Source organism: Ammospiza caudacuta, chromosome 11, assembly GCF_027887145.1.
Source record: "Ammospiza caudacuta isolate bAmmCau1 chromosome 11, bAmmCau1.pri, whole genome shotgun sequence".
Lineage (NCBI taxonomy): Eukaryota > Metazoa > Chordata > Aves > Passeriformes > Passerellidae > Ammospiza > Ammospiza caudacuta.
Window position 1 is genome coordinate 10,638,903 of NC_080603.1, and position 26,573 is coordinate 10,665,475.

The 26,573-nt window shown below is 50.4% G+C and overlaps 1 protein-coding gene across 4 annotated transcripts in view; it reads right to left on the bottom strand.

Annotated features, from left to right (window-relative positions):
* The window catches only part of PAX3 (paired box 3), a 72,959-nt gene extending 55,079 nt beyond the window's left edge, over nt 1–17,880 (bottom strand). For 3 of the 4 annotated variants that reach the window (XM_058812171.1, XM_058812170.1, XM_058812172.1), the window contains exons 1-4: nt 17,698–17,880; nt 16,701–16,936; nt 15,144–15,273; nt 14,353–14,487 (exon numbers count right to left, since the gene is read on the bottom strand). In XM_058812171.1, the coding sequence (XP_058668154.1) occupies nt 14,353–14,487; nt 15,144–15,273; nt 16,701–16,936; nt 17,698–17,782 (586 nt within the window). In that variant the 5' untranslated portion in view covers nt 17,783–17,880. The remainder of the gene's footprint in view (nt 1–14,352; nt 14,488–15,143; nt 15,274–16,700; nt 16,937–17,697) is intronic. The other variant, XM_058812173.1, reaches the window with a different exon arrangement.
* Between the last annotated feature and the right edge of the window lie 8,693 nt (nt 17,881–26,573).

Below are 26,573 nucleotides of genomic sequence, written 5' to 3' on the forward strand. Positions count from 1 at the left end.
AGAGAAATGGATCATCTTCCCCCTCCATCTGGCATGGTGCCTTTCCAGCAAGGCAGAAGTGGAATTTGAGACTTCTTTATGAATAAGCAATAAAAGACTTGTGAAATGGGATGGTTTAGCAACTTCCAAAAAGACAAATCTGGAGACAGAGATGGCTGTGGCTGGTACCTCAGTTTGCACATGATTTATTGCAGGAGGAGAGCTCCAGCTCCCAGCACAAACAGCTCTCCCCATCTTACCTCAAGAAGAACCTGTCAGGAAAGAAAGAGCCTAGCAAGTGTTCACATTGGCCTTTGAAGTTCTTCCTTGGCTGACTGATGCTCATCCATACATAACTGGAAGAAAAGACTTCCATTGTGCAGCTCTTTACTCCGAGTGTATTATTCTCCAGACAAAAGCTTTCGAGTCTTAACTTTTAAACACACCTCTCTTTAGGGTGCACTGCTTCTAACCCATAAAATCTTTTTCTGTTCTTAAAAAAGAATAAAACAAAACAGAAATAGACAGTTTTCTCCCCCTCAGGCAATCTACTTTGCTTGTTAGTTTATTGCAAAAGGATGCCACAGAGCAGCCAGCAACAGAACAGCCAGCTCCCATTCCCAGAAATACAGTATTTTTCTCAGCACTGTCTCCCATGGCTCACCCAGGCCAGCTTTAAACATGAAATACAGGCATTGTAGGAACTCCCTGGTTTCAGACAAGACTTGGTGAATAATCACCCTACTGAAAACATCTCCAACATCTGGCAACTTGCTGCTATTTGCAGGGTCTGAGCGCTGGGTCAGGCCGGGATGCAGGAGCAGGGCAGGGGGTTAAGCAATGAACATGCTCAGCACCTGCTTGCTCTCTGCCTGATTCTAATCAGTATTCTCCTCTCATGCCCAGGAATGCTAGAATTCCTCAGTTTCCTCAGAAAAACTCAGAACTTTTTCTGCCTCAAGGAAAGGAGAGGGGGAAGGGGGGGGAAGAAAAAACAAAGAGAGAGACGGGAAAAAAAACCTTTCTGTTTAGGATCTGACCAAATTTCTTTAAAGACAATGCAAGTCTCACTATTAAATTCAATAGGCCTTTTTTCAGATTTATGAGCAATCTCACATGCTTGACACTATTAATTAGAGGAATTAGTGGTGCTAAGAAAGAAGAAAAACACACAAAGCCAACCTATAAATTTACTGTTTAAGGATAGACTATAACAATACAATTTTCCTGGAAATTTTAGAAATCAGTAAAAAATATTTGTTTCACCAACTCTAGAAATCAAAGCTCGCCTTACTGCAAGTTGTACTGCAGCTTTGAGATTTAAAACTTTTCTTTGTTTAAGACCTGTTGACAAGTTTAAGCCAGTTTATCAATTGCAACTGGCTCCCTGTATTTTTGTCTCATAACTTCATGTCCAAGTTGCTGGACTATTTCTCTTTGTCAAGAATAATGCTTAGAAAATAAATTACAGATTTCATTTAATAAAAGTTTAAAATCAAACCAAAGTAGTTTATCTCTAGTCAGCCTGTGTAACACAAAAATCCCACCACTGAGAATGTGTTCTCTTGCATAAGGATGGAAAGCTAGAGTTTTAAACTATAAATAGTGGCAATGTACAACAAAAGAATGCTCAAGGCATGATTTTTGTCTCCTTTTTCTGCTCAGTACATGCTTCTGTTTTAACAAGTACAACAGTAAAAAATAAATATAATTTTAAAAGAAGAAAAAGGTTTTAACAGTTGTCCAGGAAATACACATTTTTAATATATGCAAGAGCAGTTGTAGAAGAGAAATCACTGCAAGACCTGCGTGCCCAGTCACAACTACATAAATTTCAAGCATTGAATACTTTCTTAGAACCAATGATTATTTATACGTATTATTGAATAGATTTTTCACACCACATATTTGAGAGAATTGCAGGGTATTCATGGGAGACTCAGCAAAACCAGCAAAAAATATGTATCAATTCCTGCTGTACTCCAGTAAATACATGGTGGCTCAGAGCCTCAGTGTAAATTGAGGTGACACCTCCAGATTCTTGGACTTAATCCCAGCCCACAGTAGCTACTGATCTGCTTTAGCTTTAAAAAATAGTCATAAAACTACTAAAACTAAAGGTGCAGAGTGTTTACCACTTCACCAAAGCACACCCCTGCTGCTCTGTGCATCTGGTGAGTTAAGTGGTTCATGCCATGGGCCACTGGACCTGAGGGTAGCCCTGTCCCCTCTACAAACAACCCCTGGTGTTCCCCAGCTCTGCAAACCCCAAAGCTGAAAGCCCAATTGCTCTTCCAAGGACAGGCTGCAATCCTCTCTACCCACAAACATTCACTCTAAAGTATCATTCCATCTGGATTTGCAGTTTCAGCAGATGAATGATGACAGCTGAACCTATGGAACACTTTTGATTCCTGGACACCAGACATTTGGAAATACCATTGAGGGAGGAAAATATCATTGGTCCCATTTCTTAAAAAAAAAAAAAAAAAAAAAAGCAAACCAAAACACAAAAAAGAAACCACTAAAAGAAAAACCACCACAGATACAAGTAGCAAATTTAAGCACAGGGGAGCAAGAGACCAGTAAGAGGGAAGGAGGAGCAAGCAGTCCTATCTCAGCTGGCTCCAGGCACAAGCACTGCAGAAAGTCACTGCAAGAAACACAGAGCAAATTCCAATTCCAACCAGTTCTCCCTCAAACTAAAGCCAACTCTTCCAGCACCAATTTTGCTATAACCACATTTTTGTTGTTTGTTTGTATAGGGGGTATCACTTACTTATAAACACATTAGTCACTAAGATCACTCCTTGCTACTCAAAAGGGGTATTAAACAAGATCCCTTAGCCCAATTCAAAGACACAGAACCACACTCACCAGAGCCCAGTCAGAAGAAAGCCAAAGCCTATGGAAAGATGGGCTGGGCAGCCCCTTTTCTACAGCAGCAAACCAGCAGCAGCTGTGCAAGGGTGGGAGCAAGCCCTTCAGCCCAAACCCCAGGGGCCTGAGGCGCCCACTGCAACAGCTGAATGTCACCAAGAGCAAAGCACCACTGTGACCCCCCTGGCTACACCTCGAGAGCACAACGGTCCTGTGCAAGCTTTAAACCTCACAATAAATACAAAGAAATCACTTGCAAGCCTCCCAGAAGGAAAGGGCAGAGTGAGGAGCTGCCTGGGCTGCAAACAGGGCAGCCCCAGCTCCCACCTGGGCTGGGAGCCCGCCCAGCACCCAGCCCTCAGTTGCAGGCACTCTGCTCACTGCTCCAGCTGACACTCAGAGGGGCACAATGGCTCTTTCAGCCAAAGGACCTGGCCCTCAGAAGGGGCCCAAGGCACCCCAAGGGCACGGCACTCACAGAAACCCCGAGGCTGAAACAGGAGCAGCAGCACAGAGGTGCATCCAAAGGGGTTCCCCCTTTGCCATCCTGGGGAGCCACTGCTGCACAGACACTCTGTGCTGCCAGCAGCCAAGCACTCAGCACCAGCTGGCCTGTTTCTTTATAACTATCATTACCAGGATTCAGATACTGGTGGCTATAGTCATGACTTTTTTTTAATATTCACTTTTAATTTCTGTCTTCCAGAACTGAAAATTCTGTTTCTGATATCAGATTAACAGAAGTATTTATGTCATCAATCATCATCACTCCATCTTTTTGACTGCCAGTACAGGAGAAGCACAGTAACATTGAATTCTGATTTAAGTTCTTCTTTGGCTAAGTGGCCTCATACAGCCTGGGGACCAACCCTCTTTACACCCATCATAGTATAAGATTTGACAACCATTCAAATTACATGGTGTCCTTCCAAAAATTTAATTTGTTGTATTGACTGGGACCAAGGACAGGAATGTTGCATATGGGGACAGAGTGTGCCTCCCCTCCTGATACCCTTCAGCCAGGGAGGAGCCAGAAATCAGAGGGAGCAGCACTGCCTCCCACCCTGCCAGGACTGGTGGAGCAGATTGGTTACAGAGCTCCTTACAGCAGAGAGCTGGGGGGCTTGTTTGCTTTTTTTTTTTTTTTTTTTTTTTTGCTAAATCATATGTTAGAAAAATTAAGTGCCATTCTCTAAAGCAGCTTTTTTTAATTTGCTCTGCTTGCAGCATTTTAACTACACTTACTGGCTGTGTCAGGTCTTTACCAGCAAAAATAGATGTTTAGCACTGTAAGGTCTTGCTAAGTCTGAGAAAGTGAAGGCATTCCCTCAAATCTGGAATGTGATTAAACTTTCATGCAGGGCCAAATTCAATGCTAAATACCCTGCACAGCCCTGCTGAGAGCACAGGGCTGTTCTGATATAAACGCCAATGCCATTTGGTTTCAAGAAACTTTTAAAACATAGAGATGGAAATAACAAAAAGCCTGAAAATATGCCTGCTGTATGCAGCCATTTTGCATTTCCACCAGGACATGTGAGCATCCTGAGACCCTGCAATGCTCCAGGCTGCCTCAGCCCGTGCCCCAGTACACACACACAGCTCACACCAGCCTCAGAGCTGCTCAGAAGAGGTGGACAAGCAGTTAGCTTTAAGCGGTTTTCAAAAGATAACACTGTATTTGTTGGAAAACAAGTTGTGGGTACTAAAGCAACAGGGGTTTGTGTGGTTTTCTATGCAGCTGCCAAATGTTCAAGCATTTTTGCTTGAGCCTGTTGATTTAAAAGAAAGCAGGTCAAATCAACTGTGCTAAAGCAAGGATGAACCCACAGGGCTTTTTCCTAACTATGACATCTATTGTATAATCTTCTAAATAGATTCCTGAATGTTTTCTTCTATTATTTTCCAGTTCCACAGACAAAGAACACAGTGAAGTCACACACCATACAGGGAATAGCCACCACGCACAGCAAGGGAGGTACACACGATGCCTTTCTCTGCACCACATGTGTTAAAATTCTACATGAAAAGTTTTGTAGATCTTCATCTATAACATCACACCATAAAGATTGGATCACTGCTCACTTATACCATCACTCCTTAGCTAGCAGTTGTTTGGAAGTTTCTCTTCTATGTAAATACTGATAATTTAATTCAGCATTCACTCACACAACAGCATCAGTTCCCCATCTGCAGTGGAGTTACTTGATTTATCCCTTGGTAAATGGAATTCCAGAGATTTTTTTTTTTCAAAATCTGTACTTTTCAGGATTTCATTGTGAAACAGTGTATTTCACTTCCCATTTTCTTTAGCTGAATAATTTCCACTTCCTTTTGGTTTTTTTAAAGCACCTTCCTTCTGAAAAGAACTTATTTTTCTGTTTGTGAAACTAGCCGAGTCCTGAATTCCAGCTAGTTCCGTGCGAGGTTTTCTCAGCACTCAGCCTGCCAGGAGGGGCTGGGTAGGTGTCAGAGCATTTACTGGGGCATAGATCCTCCCACCCCACGCTCTGACCCTTCAGCACTTCACACCGGATCAAACAGCCAGCCCTGAGGTCAGAATGAAAGGGAAGTCCTGCCACACCATCTTCAGTAAAAACCCATTTTCTGTGGAAACATCCCCTTCTACTTGCTAGCCTGTTTTCTGTGAAGCCAGTCTGTACTCATCTCCACCCTCCCTGGGACAGTTAAAAACAGAGATGAAAACCAGTTTTAAGTACAATTTGGTTACACTGAGTACGGCTGGTGCTACTGCCTCGCAGGGGGTAGATGGGTTACATTTTTAACAAAGTGCAGGGTAATTTTGCCAAAAGAGCTGCGGTTGCTATTGCTTTTCCAGGCTAGTACGTGGAAGAGATTCTGATTATATTGGCATGAACAGTCCTGCTCATTTAAGTAAGGTGAATAAGATTTGACAGGGGCTGAATAAGCTGTCTGCTTGCAGAATTGTCAGCCACAGACAGTTTATTCCTCATACTATTCAAAGCACAGCCATCTATGTGACAATATATCTGATAAAGAAATTACTGCATAGTCATTTTTAGATCAGACATCCAACACGAGGCATATCATAAATATAAAAATCCTTAAGACTGGTCCTTATGTGGGCTTGTGCATGATATAAACATTGATTGTGTTTGCCAGAAAGTCTATAACCAGGCAAAAATCTGTTAAAATAGAATCAAAAGTAGCATGGATATCACTGTGTTCACCACAGCTCTCTATGGGAACAAAAAAGATGAGTGCACAGACTTTGAGGAAATTTGTATCTAAAATGCTTTCAAAGAGTGGTAGCTCTTACCCTGGGACAAAATGTCTGCTAAAGTAGCTGAGCACCTGCAAAGCATGCACGGACTGATATTTTAATCAGCAGTAACCAGACAGAATAGAAGCAGAATGTATTTAAGAAAAGGAATGTGAAACGATTAAAAATTTTGTCTTATCCTTTACTCTGCTGTTTTTCACAACAAAAATGCAACACCAGGAGAGGCTTTCTGGTTTCACCAGGCTTCTTACTACTGTGTGTGAAGCTAAATTCACAAACTGCGTCTAGTGGACGCAGTGGGACCTGGATCTAACACTCCCACACCTCACAATTCAGATGAAAACTTGTGTCATAATGACAAGAAAACTCATCCAGATTGCACAGCCTCTTCTGCTGAGGATGTGGTGGGATTCATTTTACTGTCTCTGAAATAAATATAGCTTTCTGCCATGCACAAGGAACTGATTGTTCTCAAGGGCTCTTGCTTGTTTTTCTGCGCAGCCTCGTCAATCCAACTTCCCTTTTTTTGGGAGAAGGCACAGCACAACTATTCTAGCTGAGGCAAGTAGGGGCCATAAAGTCCAAACTGAAGAAAATCACCAAACAAATGTTGCAAGCTTGCTTGTGTCCCCTGTATTCTGAGAGCCCAGTCGGGAGAACGGGCTGGCTTCTCAAGCTCCCTTTCTTTTATTGGCAGCCCTGGACTATTTATCTCCTGTGTGATTTGGTATATGAAGACAACTTTTTTTTTTTCCCCTTTAGGCTACGCTTATCAAAAAGATTATATGCAATAAAAATAGCTTTAGTAAAATTCAGTTAAGTACATTGTATTTTACCTGCTACAATACTAACATTTCAACGCACTGTATACTAAAGTGATTAAAACAAAATCAAATCCAGTAATGCTAAAGAAAAAAAAAAAAAAAAAACAAACAAAAACACAAAACTGTAAGAGCATACAGTGTATACATTCAACAGACCATGCAAAATAAGGATTCCATTCAAATTTCACATCTCATTAAAGACAATTTGGCCATTAATCCATACGGGTTTAGGAGCAAAGGAGGATTTTCCAGGACAGATAAACTGAAATGATCCTCCTTTGATCTCCGAGGTTAAGAATCAGCAACAATGGAAGATGAACAACAAGGGGCAGAACCACTGGCCTTTTTATGTGCCACAATGGCATCAGCAAACAACTACTTAATCAATATTTGGCCAGGAACACTGAAAACTTTCTTTTCAAATTTTAATTCCTAGTTGTAAAACAACTGTAGGGCAACCAGCAAGATAAGACATTAAACTGACTGCTTAATTGCCTTTTACTGTCTTACTAGTTATATATGCACATTCTTAATAGTTCGTGAATCTTTATTTACTAGGATGAATAAACGACCTGTCAACAATTACATCAAACTCCCCTAACTAAATAATCTCAACACATGACACACTTTAACTCTAATGTGTCCTCAGTGAGTTTTAATTTCATTAGGCTTCACTTTTTTCTAGGCAGAGTGATTTAAACTGAATTAGTTTAACAGCATGGGGCAGGAGTACTCCAGGGCAAGTAAAGTAAAATGCCACATTCACACTAGGCTGAACAAGGTCTTGTGGTGAATTACATTACTGTACATCATTTTTATTAGCCAGAAAGCTCAGCGTTCAGGGACCACTTGAAAGTATCCTGCATTTTTATTTCTATATTTTGTTCTTTCTCTGGCCATATACGTTTGCTACATAGGATTTTAAGTGACATTTACATCGAGAAATTCACATTGAGTGGCTTGCTCTGATTTATTGCTTTGTGTTTCACTCAATTTCTTCTTAAATTAACCAGAGAGCACTTTGTAGTTCTGCTTCATTTCCCAATACAGTTTTATTACACAGCTCTCGGGACTCATGATAATTTATCACTATCAGCTTTATTGGCTTCCCGCTCCTAAACCCTGTTCCAACCCTTATCAATAAGTAAACCCAAACCAAACTAAACGATCCCCAAATAAGTGTTAGATAAAAGTGTTGTATGTAACAGAGAATCACTATTCAAACTCAGACACAGGAAATTGTTTGTTTTAAGAATTTTATCGGTATTGGCTACTACTTAAAGCATTAATTTCTAATTAGCTATTTATCTAATTAAAACCTCTGTCTGTCTTCTGATTCCACTGCTACCTCTGTGTAAACTGAGACACAAAGATCCCTGCCCTCAGTGAGAGTTTTGCCCGGGTTTCACTCGGGATTTAAGTCCCACTCTGTGCAGTGGGTACTTTTACTGAGAGAACAAATTTGGGCCCCATTGCAGGCTGGCGCAGCCCACGTGAGCAGCGCTGCACACATGAATAGGCCCTTTGAGGGGACCCCTCGGCACAGCATCTGCAGGGCTGCAGTGAGCAAACCCCTCTCACATCACATCACATCACATCCCAAACCTGAGCGTTCCCCCAGAGCTGCAGCTCCTCAGCACACCACAGAGCTGGTGCCAAGAAAAGCCTGATGTCTGTTAGGGTAAATTCCTACTGACATCACAGATCCTGCAATCACAGGAGGATCTGGAAACCAAATACATAAATCACACTCTCAGAGGAAGTCCTAGCCACACCGAAGTCAACCAAGTGTTTGTTGCCTCTGCCTTTCTGGAACGACACCCTTTTAGTCTAATAGATGAAGATCTTCAAAGCAACTAAATAAGGTGCTAACTCGGGTACAAATTGAAGTTAATTGACTGCTGTGTGTGAAGCAATCCTGACATTTCCTGAAATAACATTCAGCTTTGTTCTAGATATATGCAATTAGGAAAACTGGAAAGAATGCCCACAGCAAATCTGCTTGAACAGGCGCTGACTCCTAAGTTGAAGAAAGCGTCCCTCAGATGGCAAAACATTCAAAGCCACTAATATAATCATGATTTCAAGCCAAGGATATGATGTGTATATGTATTACTTCAGAGAGTCGCTGCTAGATTAACACCCTTTCTTCCCACAGCTGGAAATATTACTGGTGCTTTTGTCAGACGATTAGCCTGCAGTTAGTCTGACAATTAGCACTCTCCTCAAAATCCCCCACTTCAAGACAGGAGGGAATGGGCTGCCCCCGGCAGCTCTGGAAGAGCAAACTCCACTTTGAAGTCACCCTAAAGTCAAACATTTAGCACCTTTCTAAAAATGCTCAGCATGCTGGGACATCACACTCTCACTTGATGGTGAGGTCATTATTCACCGCTGAGGTCATCAGTTGTTATTATTACTATTATTGTTGTTTGCAATATTATTATTATTAATATTGTTGTTGTTATTATTTCTTCAGAATAATCATTTGGAAGAAGCAGCCTGTCCCAGAGCCCCACAGTGATGATGGGTCAGGCAGAAGAAACAAAGCTGTGTTGGGTTTGCACGGAATCACCTGCACAACACCTGGCTCTTCTACCCAGGCCTGGACTCTCATTATTAAGATATGAGGAAAGAGAAGGGGAAAAGACAGACAGAAGAAAATATAGTTGGCACTGTCTCCCTTGAGCCAGATTCTGGACTCACTAGGGAGTTTTTCTTAATTAAGTACTATTTTCTTGTCAGCTCTGAGAGCCCCAGAAACAACACTGTTCTAGTGACATGAGTTGATTTCTTAGACCTGCTAGAGATCAAATATATCAAGTACTGCACGATACCTCAGGCTCAAGGAGACATCAGTTATTATCAGAAATTTCAGTTATCAAGGAGATAACTGCCTGTAGCCACAGCCATCACGTCTCACTCCATCAGTGAATCTTTTCCATGAACTGTTCTTCCCTGCCCACAGCAGCACTTCACACAGCACTTAAGTGCTCCTCCTACCACTGCACTTTGGGACAGGACACCAGAATAAAACCAAGACAGCCCCTGCAACCAAATTCTAACTCAGCGTCTGACTCATCCCATGCTCCAGCCGCTAATCCAACAGTCTACTATGTAGAAATGAATGACTCAAACTGATATCTGGTGCCTACATGTTAATCTTCTCCCTTAATAAAGTGTCTTTATTACTTTAGCAATCCAAAAATAACTGGCTGCATGATACTGACCAGCCCTAATCAAAACATCTGCCAGCCCATCTAGCTCGAGCTACCCTTTAGATCATGTGGCACCACTTCAAAGCCTCCTGCATCAAGTCAGTAATTGTAACATTGCATCTAAATATTTAAGCTAGGGGCTGGTAGTCGCGTGTCCCATTTACAGTCAGCATCTGTCCTCTAATTCCATTAGAGTACAAAGCAAAAATGTTTCCAAAAACTCACAAACAGGAAAAGCATCACACAGCTAGAGAGGCAGCAGCAGCTTGAACTTTCGAGCTGCTGAGCAGGGCTTTTGTGCTAAGGTCCTTTTTTTTCCTACCCCCTCAAACTCCCCACATACACACACTAAAATAGGGGTGGTGCCGAAATTGTATTAATGTGAGCCTCAGGCACACAGAAAAAAAGAAAAGAGGAAGGGGAGGGAAAGGGGGAAGGGTTTGGTCCAAGATGAAAGTAAGAAGAAAATAAAGGAGGCAATTTAGTCGGCTGTAGCCTGAATTGCTCTCAGTAGAGCCAAGGGTAGAGGCTCGGGATGAGTAGGGCCCTTTTTGGAAGGGTGCGCATGACTGGGGGAGGATCCGCGGGACAGGGCCCGGGGGCCAATTCCGCTGGCTGGGAACAGAGGCCCCCTTTGAAGCCAGGAGGGGGGGTCCCGGCCCCAGCCCGCTCACAGCAGCCTGGGGAGCAGCTCTGCCCCATCCCTGCGGTGCTGAAAGCCGCTGGGTGCTGCCAGCAAACAACAGCTATCTTATGGAGGGGGGAGCGATCGGATTAGTCAGCAAACCATGCTGCACAGAACTGCCCCCAAAGGTACAAGCGAGTCCCTCTTCCGTAGTGGTCATGCTAAAAATAAGCCCTGATGTGCCACATAAAGGCACAAAAATTTCTGGTGTTCTATATTTATGGCTTGTGCCTTTCAGAAAAAAATTATCACATGTGCAGAAATACAGATATGCTGTTATAGAACTATCAGCCTCCTGATACACACTCTGACAATCAAGTTTTCTTTAAATATATCCCCAGAAGCAGAGCTGAGGGTGACACTGGCAGAAACACCGAAATGCAGCACGTACAGGGCTGCACATGTGGCATCTGTAAACGGTGTGAGAATCACATGTAAGTGTCCAAGAGGAGAGGATGAAACGCAATCACACCAGCCATGCAAAAGTTTACCTACACCCATATATGTGGTGGGAGAGATTCCAATGATTCACTGTTTCTGTCACACATTTTTTAAAAATATCATGTTTCTATTCTCTGTAATCCCACTCTGCTGTAAATACTCCCTAAATCTTGAAATAGCTACATTAAAACGACAACTCTTGTCCTTGTTCTTGGAAAAAATGCCACTCCTTGAGCCACCCAAAGGCCCATGGTAAGGAGGGGATTTCAGGCAGCGCCAGCCAAAGTCCAGCACTAATGTGTGCTCCCGAGCAGAATAGCCATCGTGAACAGCCTCAGCAGTCACTTTCTGACCTATCCCACAGCCGTCCCTGGCACCCAAGCTCCAGGATACCTCAAGTCCCCAAGAACAGAGCTACAAAAACTCCTCATATTGCACAAAACCCTGCACTTTTTTCCCCTCTGTAACACAGAGCACTCAGCGCTGAGCTGGCACCGAGGGGTTTGCTGCCCAGCACATGGACACCCTTGGACATTCTGTAAACAACCCGAGTGTCAGAAGGGCATCTGAGATGCATCGCCAGCAGGCACCCTCTGCCACAGCCTTGTAGCCAAGCTGGTGGGTGCTGGCAAATATGATCCTGCAGCATCAAACTCCTCAGGAGTGCTGCCAGTTATTTTAGTAACAGACCAGGATTGTTTTTACAGATGGAGTGAAATCAAAGCTCCTCGGCTGGCAACGGAGTTGAGGCAGAACCTTTTTTTTGTTGGTCAGATACAGAAAGTAGTGGTGGACTTCTTTTATGGTGATTCTTTTCTTGTAATGGTGTCACTGGTGTGCTCTGGCTACAGAACCACACTCCATGCAGGGCACGAGGGTGGCAACCAATGTTCTCTGGAGCAGCAGCACGCTCGCACTGCAGCATCCCAGCACTCCAGTAATGAGATTAAGCAACAGCTTGCTAGTCAGGGAGGGGGAGCAGCGTTGCTGTGGGGAAGAGCACACTCTCCCTCACACTGCCAAGCCTTCCCAGCCACTGTCACAGAACAGATGGGATTACCAAAGCTGCCGTTTCCACACAACTGTCCGGTCACGTTCACGCAGCAAAAACCTGCATGCCTAGGGCAGGAGAGGACTGCACTACCCCATGTAATCAAGGGGAAAATTGCTACTGATTGAACTAAAAACAAATAAAGTTAGACATTCACATCCACAGAAAGTGAAAGAAAGGGTACGTTGCAGCCTCCTCCTATGACTGTGCTGGGAGGCACGAGCGAGCCGCTCTTGCAGCAAGGCATCACCAGCCCCAGTGGCTTTCCTGCAGGAGTTCTGGGGCTCCCCTGGGCTGGTGGGAGGCAGCCATGCACCCAGACACTGATTTATAATAAATCAGAAGCCTCACTTTAAAGGGAAGACAGTCAAAGAACAGGAAGACTGTTTGAAAGAGAAACAGAAGGATGGGTTGTATCGATAACAGTATTTTTTTCTCTTGCTGTCACTATTAACCACTCTTTCTTCCATAAAGCAGCGATATTATCAAGGCTCACTTATGTCCTGTTTCTAATCTCTGTCAAGAAATTGAAGAAGGCAGCAAAGCTAGACAACTAGGGCACTGAATTCAGCTATTTTTCCCTTGATGCACATCCCTCTTGAAAAATCCTGTTGAAGGAGATTCTGGAAGGAACTCTGGACCCATCATATGGGGGCAACTCGACCAGGCAATCAAACTGTGCCTTGTGCCTTAAAATCTCTAATTTTTTTAGCGTCTTCTGCATGTCTGTATTACACACCTCCTTGCAAACACAAACACACAGAAGATGAGGCTTCCCTGAAAGTTTTAATAACAGTTGAAAACTAAGTTTTAGGAGGGTTTAGTGGTTTGTTCTAACAAAACAAGGACATGTCCTACTGACAAAGAACGGATTTCTGTTGTCCTTGCACAGCACCAGCATCCCTTGATGCCTAGAAATGCTATAAACATTTTCTCTCTAAAAACAACTATTTTTTTCCACGTTTGAGAGTCCATAAAACTGCGTGGAGCATCAGCTATTAGGGGCTCATTGAATAATTCATCCCTCATTGCAAGCCCATAATGTCTTTTCTCAGCCTTTTGTGGGACTGTTTTCTCTTCTTTTCTCCTTGAATTATAAAAAGGTTGCCTTCTTTTGTTCACATCAAGCTGCTGCTAGCTGAAGCTTTGTCTGTGCAAAGCCAAAGTGTGAGTTTCAATGGACTACCCCCTCTTTGTTTTCCAAGTTCATCTCCAAGTGTAGATTGTGTATAGAAGGCCTTCTTTGTAAAAGCTGGAAAAGTTGTACAAATGTTTGACCAGCTCATTTGGTACTTTTGTCTCGCCTTCTCCAGCGCCTGTGCATGTGCTGGGCAGCGAGTTCCCCGCAGAGGCGGCCGGGCCGGGCCCTGGCCTGGCGCTGCACCCCGGCCGGCCGGGAGCCAGGCTGCGGGGCGGGAGCGGCAGCTGTGCCCGCAGCAGCCCCTCACCTCCGCCTCGGGCAGGGCGCACCCTCCTCGCAGGCCCGGCCAGACACCGGCACATGCTCTCCCCAGCAGTTTTAAGAGCAGAAAAAAACAAAACATGTGTCTCCCTGCCCCGTTCACACTGCAGAGACTTGAGGCTCCGCAGGCTTTTGCTGCAACTGCCCGTTCTGTGCAGCTGCAGCCTTTTGCTGGGATTGGGAGAGGAGCCCCTGCACGGCCGTGGTGAGGGGCTCTGTGGCTGTGGTGAGGGGCTCTGTGGTGGCCCCAACCCTCCCTGGTTACTGGAAGGCAAAATCAGCAGTGCCTCCCATCTTTGTTCCAGCCCCTGCGCCATTCCCACACGCTGCAGGGTCGCTCTGCTGGGGAGTGGGACACGATGGGACGTGGCAGCCAGGCTGGCAGGGCTCATTCGCCCTGCACCTCCCGCTGGGCTGGCCCAGGACAGCCTCTGGGAGACGGGCAGTGACAGCCACCAGCTCCGGGCACCGGGGAGATGGGCAGTGATAGCCACTGGCACTGGCCATCGCAGGGCTCCACGGAGGGCAGGGGCAAGCGGGACTTTACCTCTTTCGCTGAGGATGCCATCAATGCTGTGCTTGGCCTTCTTGTCGCCTTCCTCCACCTCTTTTCTTTCCAGCTCAGCCTCCTCTTCCTCGCCTTTCCCAAACTTGCTCCGCAGGATGCGGCTGATGGAGCTCACTTCAGGGGGGAGTGCAGAGCTGTGACCGGCTCGTCCCCAGCAGCCCCCCGCGGCTCTCGGGCCAGCCCGGGAAGCCGAGTTCCCCCTCAGAGCCACTGGCCTGTGTCCCTCGGCCACTGCCAGTCGGGATTTAGGGCAGGCAGCCTGTCACTCCCGTCCCCGCGGGGGTTTCACCGTCCCGCACCGCACTCCAACGCGGACACAGCGGCTCCCGGGAATGTTTCTTTCCCCCGAGCCCGCATGGTGGGTGATAAAGACCCCCGGAGCCCTCAAAAACACTGCTCCGGCTCCGTGTGCCCCCTGCCTCATCCCGCAAACACCCCGCCGGCACAGGGAGCTGCTCCCCATCTCCTTCTCCCCAGCTCCGTCTCCGGCGGGCTCCAAGCCCTCCTGCGGCAGCAGCCCGTAGGGGACGGCGGGGAAACGCCGGGAGGAGGAGGGGAGGGGGAGGCAGTTGCGATTTAATTGAAAACACCCCGCCGAGAGCAGGAATCCTCCCGGGAGGGAGGCGCCGCGCGCTAACGGCGGCCGCTCCGTGGGCACCGCTCCGGGCTGCCCGGGGCTCCGATCCCGAGGGCACGGGGCTCGCCCGGACACCGCGCTGCCCTCCCCGGGCCGCCCCCGACCCTCCCGGACACCCCGAACCGCTCCGTACCTGACGGCACCGAGTTGCGGTCACACACGCCGTCCTTCAGCAGCTTGTCCCGGATCTCCCAGCTGAACATGCCCGCGTTTTCCCGCTTGTATTCCTCTATTTTCTTCTCAACGTCCGGCGTCGTCACCTGCTTCAGTAAAGACAAGGCGAGCGGGCACAGTCTGTGGGGCCGGGGAGCGGGGGCTGCCGCCGCCACAGCCCCGGGGCGCTCGGGGCCGCCCGCGCCGTCGTCAGCGAGAGCCGACACCGGCCCCGCTCGGAAACGCCGACACAAACACCAGAAAGCGGGCAGGGTAAAGAGAGGGGGACACAGAAGGCAATAACGGGCCGCATAAAACGAACACACCCCGCGGTAAACGAAACGTCCCAGAAAATCCTCCGGGGTTACCGGGAAGGTGGGACACAGCCTTCGGCACGCAAAACCCCGAATTAGGCAGCACCGGTTGCCGTGCGGCCGTGAAAATACCGGGCTGCGACCAGCGGAGGACTCCGGGCAACGAAGCTCCAGGTCAGTAAAGTTTCGGCTGAACAAAGTTTGCAGTTCCGAACAAAAACCAGCGTAATAAAAACGCGGAGAAGTTCGAGTACCGGCATTTTTCTTCGGTAGCCTCGTGATTTTAAAATAAATCTAAAAACCAAACAAAAAGAACGATCTCCCGGCTGGCAATAGCCTTACGTTTGAGTAGCACGCTTATAAAAAATTACTCCTAACACGGAAAGGAAAAGTTCGGGCATCGCTTCGTTACTTTAGAAGAATCAAAGAGGGAGGGGGGGAGAATCTAGCAACAACTTCCAATTAAAACGCAAGCTTTTAGTTCGCTTTAGTGGGAAAGAAAAGCCAGAGAAGGACAAGCCTAATCTTGGGGGTAAATTTGATCTCCGTTATTGTTAGCGCAAACTTTTCGGAGGCGTAGCTATAAATTCACGCAGCCCTAGAGCAGAGAGAAAAAGTAAACAGAGCAGAAGGAGCAGTAAAGAGACGGACAGAAATACAGTTCGTTTTGTTGCGCTTTCAACGAAAGCGGGGAGGGCCCGGTCCAGCCGTGCTGGGTCAGCTCCAGCACCGACCGACCGCGTCCCGGTCCGTCCCGCAGCCCCGAGCCCGCCCGCGCTCCTGCGGGGAAAACGAGCGTGGGGCACCCGGGGCTCCGGGAAGCCAAGCGCTCAAAAAAACGCCATTTTCGCCCTATTTTCGGGGTTTTTTTGTGGGTTTTTTTTTTTTTTTTTTTTTTTTGTTTTTTTGGTTTTTTTTTTTTTTTTTTTTTTTTTTTAATAGAATTTCCTTAATTAAAATAATATTATTTCCAAGAACTCCAACAATATTTTCTAAAACCTCGGGAAGTTTGAGAGCAACAGGCGGGGACACGGCGGGGTTGCTGTGCCCCATGTGTATCTGCGCCCACCCCCGGCCTCGCACGGTCCCCCCGGCCCTCCCGGGGCCGCCGTCCCCGCTGTAAACCCCGGTGCCGACCAGCCTGGGCCGTGTCCCGATGGGAACTCGCTCCCCGCCACCGCGCCCGGTGTTTGCCCGGCTCTGGGCTGGCGGGAGAGGCTCACCTTGGGCTTGCTGCCGCCGATGGCCCCCGGCCGGATGGAGCCCGTCTCCTGGTACCTGCAGAGAATTTTGGAGACGCAGCCGTGGGACACTCGCAGCTGGCGGGAGATGACACAGGGCCTTATGCCATGGTGGGCCATCTCCACTATCTTGTGCCGGATATGGTTGGGTAAAGGCCTGCCATTGATAAACACTCCTCCGAGCTGATTGACTCTGCCCTGGCCTAGAGGGGTAGAGACTAGAAAAGGAGGGAAGGGAGGCAGGGGGGTAAATGGCGTTAACGTCTCCTTCGGATCCTGCTGCGTCTTTTTTTGTTGTTGTTACTATTTTTTTGTCGTTGCTTTTCTGTGAAGCAACTTACCCCCGCCCGCCCCGCCGCGCACCCGCGGCCCGCAGCTCCCGGCGGGCAGCGCAGGGAGGCGGCCGCGGCTTCACCTGTTGCACTCAGCCGGAGCCGGCTCCCAGAGCCCGCCCGACCCCGGCGGATAACGGGGAAGCGCTGCGGGAAGGCCGCAGTGCCCCGGGAGCGGCGGTGGGAGCCGCGGCCGCCGCCCGCCCTCCGTCGGGCACGGGCCTGGCAGTGCCGGCCCTGGGGCCCTCACGCCGCCGCTGCCTTCAGAGCGGCAGTCGCAGCGGCCCGACCCACGGCTCTCAACTTCCTTTCGATTCGCATCACTTTTACCCGAATTTATTTTTTTCCTAACTTTTCCCCCAACTTTGGGCTCCCCAGATCACTCCACCAAAATAACCGGGGCCGGCTGCGCTGCCGAACTCCCGCTCGCGGGCCAGGCCGCTCGGGGGTGCGAGGCCGGAGCCTCAGCGGTCCGAGCCTGTCCTGGGGCAAGCCCTGCTCTGACAGCGCAGGGGGAAGCCGAGCGGCTGTCCTGGAGGACTCCATGCGCCGGTTCTGGCGGGCCGGGGGGGGCCGCTTTGTCCCGGCGTCCCGGCACGGAACGATTATCCCTTTCCCGACCGGGAGCGGCACGGGCGCGGCCTTACCTTCCAGCGGGAACCCGCTGCGGGGATAGTTCTGCCCGGCCCCGGGGCGCATCATCCTGGGGACAGCTCCGGCCAGAGTTGTCATCGCAGCGGCAGCGGCCGGCAGGGTTATATCCAGGTGAGGGCTGATCTAGGGGAGACCCGCGCTGTCAGCGGGCCCCGCCGAATCAGGAGCGGTCCCGGAGGGGGTGGGGGATGCCGCCGAGGGGCGGGGAGGAGGCAGCTCCGCCGCTGCCCCTTTGTCAGTGACCCGCGCTGCCCCGCACCGGGAGGGCAGGGGCCGGGCCGGAGCCCCGCCGGGCTGGGCGCGGGGAGGGCGGGCGGGCGCGGGGCGGGGGGCGGCGGCGGTGTCCCCGGTGCGGCGGGGAGCGGCGGCCGCGGGGCCGGGAGCATTTATCGGCTCCGTGCCCGGCGCGGCTCGGCGGCGGCGCCGCCGCGATTGGCCACCGCCGTCCGGCCCGGCCGCGCCGCCCCCGCTGATTGGGCGAGCGGCGGCTCTCGCCCATCGGCCCGGCCGGCGCGACGGCGGCGCGGCCCGAACGGCACCGGCACCGCGCGGCTCGGCACGGCACGGCTCGGCAGGACACGGCACGGCCCCGCGCTGACCCCGCGGGCGCAGCCGCGCTGGACCCTTTCTTCACAAGCGGAGGGCGGCCGGCGATGGGGATCTACTCGGTTCCCCGACGGCCGCCCCAGCCCCGGGAGAGAAGCACCGACCGGGCCGGCCTGGACACCGCACCCCTCAGGACCCCGTGTCACTGCGGGACTCCGCGGGACAGCACCCGCCTGGCTGCCACGAAGCGTTTTGTCTCCTGGCTCCGCTCCCCGAGCATCAGCGGTGGGGTCGGGGCAACAACATTTTTAATTCTAAAGAAAAAAAATACTTCTTGTTTTATTCTTTCCTTTTACTTATTTACTTTGATCCGAAATCTCTCTCCGTCCAGAAGAAACATCTCTGGAACAAATGGTGCTCACGGTTTGGAGAGGAAGAGCTGCAAGTGAGATCTCCGTGGGGATGTCTGCGTTTAAAAACCGATGGGACAAGGGTGTTCCTGCGTTTCACGCGTGTGCGTGAGCGTTTATATGTGTATGGGTGCGAGGCGGTGCATGTTAAAGTCTTACTAACAAGCGTTTGTTCCCAGGAATTTATTGTAGTATTCAAACTAAACTGCTGGAAAAATAAAAGAGGTAAAGTCTGCCTCGGAGCTGGAGTGCCCACAGCAGGATATGACGCCAGGAGTGTTGTAAAGACTGTCTGTCCTTAGAGAAGGTACCATTGTGCACGGCCTTTTATTTATAACTTGGTAAGTGCCAGCAAACTCGCCTCCTTTACACTCCGAAGTGCCAGCCCGGCTTTCCACAGGGCTCTTTATTTGCAATCGTCTATTCAGGAACTGTCACTCCCGAGCTTCAAGTTATTCAAGACCTTAATCAATCAAAAGGATGAGAATCGCTCAGGTTTCCTCCTTTGAAATGAAGGGGAAAAATGTTTTCTGGGCTCCCAGTCCGCGTTCCCTTTACGAGCCGGACGATGGTTGCGGGGCCGGAGCCGGCCCCAGGGTGGGCGGGGGTTCGCGTTATTTAGGCAGAAATCCGGAGCCCCTAATAATAAGCGAACCGGCCGTCAAGGGACCGGCAGCGCACGGCGCGGCCCCCAGGGAAACTCGGGGTTTGCGTCGGGCTCCGCTCCGCAGTGCGGGACGAGGGTTCCGCAGAAGGAGCGGCACCCACAGCACGGGTGGGTGCCTCTGGCCCGTGATCCCGCTCTCTCCCAAGCCCCAAGCGCCGGCCACCAAACCGAGTGGTTTCCATTGCTTTCAAACGCACACAAACACTCCCAAACACCGGCTGCTGCCCGGGAACGCTCCCGCACCCCGAGGAAGAGGCCGGCAGGAAAAGTTCACGCTCAGTGAAAATCAGCGTGTATTTCACAAAGCGGTTGTGTCCTACAAACCCCCCGGTGGCCGGAGCTCTGGGAAACCCGTTAGGGAGCCCAGTGCGGTGAGAGCCGGGCCGAGCCGGGAGGCGGAGCGCCCGCACTGCCGGGGAGCGGCCGGGCCCGTGGCGCGGCAGGAGCCGGCCGGGCCGAGCCCTCGTTCCACGGACCACGCCGCGCCACTCTCCACGCGCCTTTAGCTGGAGGGAGGAAGTCGGTAGAAGTGTTGTTTTAAAAAGAGATTAAACTCCTCAGGGTTTAATTCTCGCTCGGGAACCCCCGACGGGGAGCAGGGCCGCACGAAGTGCACCCGGCGCTAAGAGCATCCCCGCGCCACTTCACTGCCCACTGGCACCGCTGCGGCCCCGAGCACGGGAGCAGAAGCCCTTGGTAGCCACCGTGATGCTGTGGGCAGCAATCCTCGTCCGCGCGAGGAGGGGTGCGGAGTGGGACTGTCTCGACCCCTCACCCTCGGAGGAGGAGCGGAGCCCCTCATCCCGGCAGGAGAGCCAGCCTGGGCAGTGTTTTCCAGCTGCTCCCCCCTCCTTTAACGCCGCGCCTCCGTGTGCGTGCCGCGTGTTTTTGCGTGGAGCCGGTGTCGCGCCCGGGGCCGCCCCAGGCCCATCCCGCGCCAGCTCTGCCGCAAACCCTCTCGGCAGCTCCGGAGCCGCCCCCCGCGATCGTTCGGGGCTGGAGCAGGGCCTGGACGCTTCCCCCGACAGGGCTGGCGGCTTCCGCAGCTCCGGTTCCCGTTCCGCGCCCGGCCCCGTGGGGCTGCCGTGGGCCCCGCAACCCAGCGCATACCCGCAGCCCCAAAGCCGAGCCGCGCTTCCCCAGGACAGGATCCCGGCCCGGGCTCGCCTGGACGGCAGGAGAAGCCGTGTGAAACCCACCTAGTCTCGCCCTCGCGGTCCTGCGCTACCAGACACCAGTGCCCCGCGATGAAACAGCCTCATCTTCCCGCACGGGAACTGTGAAAAATTCAAGGCAAAAAGATTAGGCACGAATGCCTGGCCCCGCTCCTCCCTCCCCTCCTCGCCCCCACCCCCATATTACAGTCCTTTAGGCCAGCAGAGATGATTTCACGGTTTTCCAGTGGAAATAGCTAAAAACGCTCCTGCTAATTACAGAGCTCTTCCAGGCCAGGTGCACTTTTAATTGGATTAGTGAGTGCTCTATATTAAACCTGCAGCACATCAAATGGACAGTGAAAATTAGAGCTATTAAGAACACAGGCAATCATTTCTGAACGATAAACAGTGTTGGTCTCCCCTCTATTAGAAATAAATCAATTACACTGTTTCCGGTTTTGCGTGCACAAATTCATTTCTCATACGGGTTTCGAAGCGAAGTCACCGGCAATTTCCAAGGGAGGTGGAGAGGAGACTGCACAGTTTGATACATAAAAAGTGTGCTTGGAGAAGGAAAGGAAAGGAAAGGAAAGGAAAGGAAAGGAAAGGAAAGGAAAGGAAAGGAAAGGAAAGGAAAGGAAAGGAAAGGAAAGGAAAGGAAAGGAAAGGGAGAAAGCGGAGGAGGGAGTAGGAGAGAAAGAGAGGGAAAAAGAGAAAAGGAAAGAAAGAAAACTGAAAAACACCAACACAAAAATCCCTAAGAAAGAACGAAGGAAGTCATGACTGACATAACTATTGAATATGGACGCCTGTAACTGCTGTTTGGTCTCCACGCTGTCCTCGCAATAAACACCTAAAAAAACCCCTCTGGGTTTGGGTCTCCGGCCGAGGACACCCTCGGGGCTGCTCGGTTCAGCTTCCCTCTGCCTCACGGCTTTCCCTTCACAGAGGTTTTCCTCTTTCCCCCTCCCTCAGAGCGAGGGGATGTGTGTGTGTTTGGGGGACCCTCCGCCGCCCGCTCACGGCTTCCCGGACGGGGCAGAGCCGGGAGCCGCTGCCCGCCGGAGGGGAGCGTGTGCCCGGCGGGATGGGCAGCGGGGCTTGCGGGGCTGCGGCTTCCAGGGACCGCTGTCCAGCCCCGGCCGTGTGCTCCGCGTTAGGGGGGTCCTTGCCCACCGCAAGCCAGGCGTGGGGACACGCGAGCGCTGCCCCGGACCCGAGGCACGTTAGGGCAAACCGCTACGGACCTGCTCGGACCAGAGTGACCCCCGTAGGACGGCGAGTTGTAAAATGCCACAGAAGAGAAACTTCAATACTGTTCAAGAAATTTGGCGTCAGTGCAGTATGAACGATTATTGAATACTCTGCTCGGAGAGGGGACGCGATGGGCAGTGTCGGGGGCGGTGGGACGGAGAAGCGGAGCAGGTAGGGAGGCAGCAGGTGGTGGCATCCCGCGGCACGACAGCCACGGCCACAGCGACAGGCAGCGCCGCACAGCCCAGTGCCAACCTCAGAAACCTGCTCCGCCACGGAGCCCTCCGAGGGAAGCCGCTCTGTGCCCTGTTATGGCACATCACCCCTCCCGTTTATAGACCCAGAGGTGTCCGGGGACATCTCTCATGGAGCCGGGGCTGTGAGGGACGGAGCCCCGCGCCGTGCGCTGGGGCAGCCACCCGGGAAGCGATGGGACCGGCGGGACGGGGACCCTTCCCCGGTCGCCAGGCTGGAGGGAAGAAGCCCTAGTTTAGGAGGGGGAAGCACCCGCTCGGACACTTTCCCCGGCCCCCAGAGCCCCGCGCTGCGAGGGCAGAGGGGCCCCAGAGCCCCGGAGAAGCCCGGACCGGGGGCGATGCCCTGGGAAAGCCTGAGATGGGAGCGAGCAGGAGGGGCCGGCTCCTGGGCCGGCACCGGGGCCCAACCTTAGCAATAAATAGAGACAAGTAGCCTAAAGATTAATTATTTTTACTGAGGTTTTGTTTTGTTTTGTTGTTTTATTATTTTTTTAAAGTTTTGTTTTGTTTAATTTGGGGGATTTTTTTTTTTTGGTGGCAGAAACATAACACTATTTGGCAAAAAAAAAAAAAAAAAAAAAAAAAAAAGAAATTACCAGCAAAGGACCGGGGAGATTAACATTTGGAAACTTATGAAATGTAATCTGCATATCCAATTGATTCCCAGCATATCAGTTGAAAGGATAAAGATGCGTATCTCCATGATGGATATTGCATTAATAGGCACATAAATAAAGGTTGAAAAGTCATCACTGAAAGCTTTGAACCTTTTTCCATCGCTTTTATGTCCCATCCGCACGTTTCAGCACCATCTTTTTTTTTTTTTTTTTTTTTGAGTTGTTACGTTTTCATTAATTTACAGCCACAGTACGCCGGGCAGTCGGAGAAGGGGCAGCTCAGTACGGAAGGAGGGTCTGTGGAAGGCCAGGAATAGGGGACAGAACACCCTGCCCCTGTCACTCCTTGGGAAGAGTTTCCTCCGAGGGCTACATCCTCGGGCATCGCCTGTGCCAGCACCACGGACGGAAGAGAAATCTGGAGGAGAACGGATAAATATTTCTGTGTTGGGAAGATCCGAGGCAGAGCTCATCCCAGGGGCCCCGAAGGGAGCCGTGAGAGGGAGCAAACACCCAGCGGGTGAGAGGTGGCCCCGGGAAGGGACGGAATCCATCCCCCCGTCAAGGCTGCCCGTGGGCGAAGGCCGCCCTCTGTCTCCCTGTAAACTGCAATAAATACAACATGTATTTCACCAACTCCTCACCTTTCTGACTACTACCAGACCCTGCAGTAAGCGATAGCACAGCTGCCACTCCGCGCTGCCACGTGCCCTCCGAGCCAGGACAGGGACACATCTGCGCTCCTGGCAGCGGCTGCGGGCCCGGACCGCAGAGCCGGGGGCTCCGTCAGCGGGCTGGGAAGGGACCGTCCTTCCCTGCCAGCACACGGGAGGAAAGGCGGTGTAACTCATTTATTTATGGCGTTAAGGGTTACCATCGGGCTCGGGTCCGTGTCGCAGAGCGGCGGCAGCGCTGTGTTCCCCCGGGCGGGCAGGGCCGCGTCCCACACGGGCGGGAATCGCGGGTCTGCCTTCCGCACCTCCTCCGCAATTAACGGCCCCATTTCCAATCCTCGTTAATTACCTGTAAAAACATCAGAGATTATTAATCCAAGCAGTGTCACCATGGATTTCCACCGGGAGTTTCACTGCAGCAGAAACCATGAGGCTGCAGGAACGTGAAGCTCCTGCAGACCATCAGATATTTGCCTGCGGAACAAGGGGTTTGCGCAGCGGCTGGAGAAACGAGGGACACCCGCGGCCCTGCGCGACCCACTCCGGGGCTGCCAACAGACAGCACCCAGCACGCCGTCCCAAAGGTCCCAAATGTCTCCTGGAACATTCTTACTTCCCTCCCTGCTTCCTCGCCCTCCGTCCAATACGATTGAGCCAGGAATTAACGATATTAAGGGAGAAGCGGCCCTTCTAGCACAGACATTGAATTCATTAATCGGTATTTCGCCCACAGCTATATGATTTCACCGCTTATTCTTTCAAAGACGAACTGAATTAAAATTTGGGAAAGGACAATGATAAAGAGAGTGAAAAAGAGAGAAAATGAGAAAGAGCAGAAGAAACAAGGAAAGAAGGAAATAATGAAAGAAGAAAGAAGGAAAGAAGAAGGAAGGAAAGGAGAAAAGAAACAGAAAGGAGAGGAAAGGACCGGAGAAGGGTCTTGCCGGTGCCGGGGCTGCGGCCGTGCCCTCCGCCGTAGGAGCGGGCGAATCCTGGAGCTGGGGCAGCGGGCAGGGGGCGGCCAGCTCCAGCTCCAGCCCCGGCTCCAGCCCTGGCTCCAGCCCCGGCTCCAGCCCCCGCTCCATCCCCCGGCTCCATCCCCCGGCTCCATCCCCGGCTCCATCCCCCGGCTCCAGCCCTGGCTCCAGCCCCGGCTCCAGCCCCCGCTCCATCCCCCGGCTCCATCCCCGGCTCCATGCCCCGGCTCCATCCCCTGGCTCCATGCCCCGGCTCCAGCCCTGGCTCCAGCCCCCGCTCCATCCCCCGGCTCCATCCCCTGGCTCCATGCCCCGGCTCCAGCCCTGGCTCCAGCCCCCGCTCCATCCCCCGGCTCCATCCCCGGCTCCATCCCCGGCTCCAGCCCCCGCTCCATCCCCCGGCTCCAGCCCTGGCTCCAGCCCCCGCTCCATCCCCGGCTCCATGCCCCGGCTCCATCCCCGGCTCCATCCCCGGCTCCATCCCCCGGCTCCATGCCCCGCTCCCGCAGCGGGCACTGCCCATCCCCGAGTGGGGCCGGGACCTGGCTGATTCCGCTGTTTTGCCTTTTTCTTCTCCGCCACCCATCCCTGGAATACAGGGATCCCGCTTCCCAGCTCCCGTCAGTGCCCAGCGCTCAGTTCCAGCGCCACAGCATCACCGGGCTGAGCAGAGCACAGCGAGAGCTGCGGGGCTTCGGGGCACCCTGGGGGCACCCCCCCGTCACAGGTCCCGAAGCCTCGGGCCAAATTAAACAACTGTCCACGAAAAATAAAGAACTTAGGGTGTTCGTTTGTTGGTGTTTTCTTTTTTTTTTCTTTTTTTTTTTTTTTCTGTTTGATTTTTTTTTTTTTTTTTTTCTTTCCGGGGGCAACACACCTAATTAATATCTGGACTAATTTATTAGTAATCATCACCAAAGATAGACTTTTCCCTCCCCTTCAGAAAGAAAGCAGAAGGAAGTTCCAAACTAGAATGTCACCTATTTTCCGAGCAATGTTGACACTTATATAATGCAGGGAGATCTAAAATTTATTGTCACATAGAAAGGTTTGCCACCTAACTAGAAGAAAGTGTGTTTTCTATTTTATGGTGTCGTTTAATTTACTTCAGAGTTTTCAAAAGTTTCAGATTTTTTTTTTTCACGGAGGAATACTTTCTTTCTCCTAATATTAACTGTCCAACTAACGAGTCCTTATTTTCCACATGGAAACCAAGCTGGCATTATTGTTCACTATCACTTTTTCTAAGTCATATTGTTCACTATCACTTTTTCTAAGTCATAAAAAGCTTCATTCTTCCCATTTTAAGGGAAAGCAAATTTTGATCTTTATCTCTCTCTTTACTCCTCAAATTTCACTCATGAAAACAAAAACAAAAACAAAAACAAACAAACAAAACCTCAACCAAAACCCAAATGCTGTTGTTGCTATTTATTACTAATAAAAATATCACAAAATAATAACTACAATGGATTTGTTAGATTTTGCTAAACTCTCAAACAGTTTAGAGGAACGATGGGGAAATGTAGTTTACATCGAGATTTGTAATGAGCTGAAGTCTAAAATTTAGGTTTCCTGACGAATCAGAAGTAGCTTTGTGGTAGAAAAAAGAATAAGAATAATTCAAATTATTCCCCTCAAATTTCATAATCCAATGAGACTAATCAACCTCATGGTATTTGATTACTGTAAAAATCTTCTTAAAACAGCTGAAATATTTCTCATTTGAAGCTATTTGTAAGAGATTACGATCACCTTGATGCCAAATCTCTCAATCTGCATGACATGTGAGCAGCACGCTGGGACAGCTCAGGCGCGGGGCTGAGGAGCCAGTTCAGACCCAGGTGTTTTCAGTAAGACCAGACACAGGCAGAAGGCCAACCCTGCTCCTTCCCTGAACACAAGCAGGAGTATTTTATGCTGCACTGATCAAAGATCAGCCTAGTTGAATGTGTCTAGTATGAATGTATGACTCCCCCATGACACAAACCATATTTTGTCAATGCAGTTGAGGCATTTCTTCCAGCTATCTCCATTTCTGCAAGCACCTGGATGAAATGTGAAAGCAGGCTAAGTTGCAGGAATTTCTAGCTTTTATTAAAGTGAGGCACCAAATTTAAATATCCTTCAGAAATATTAGGAATAATTGCCATGAAAAACCCATTGTTTCCTTGACCTGTTTGTAATGTGAAGGAAACACTTGTACTGTTTGTGTGAAGATTTTGCACCAAGGGACAACTGACAGGGAGCTGCCTCTGATGTGGTTTAAAGGAGAAGAGATGATCACAAGCAAATACAACATTTATCTTT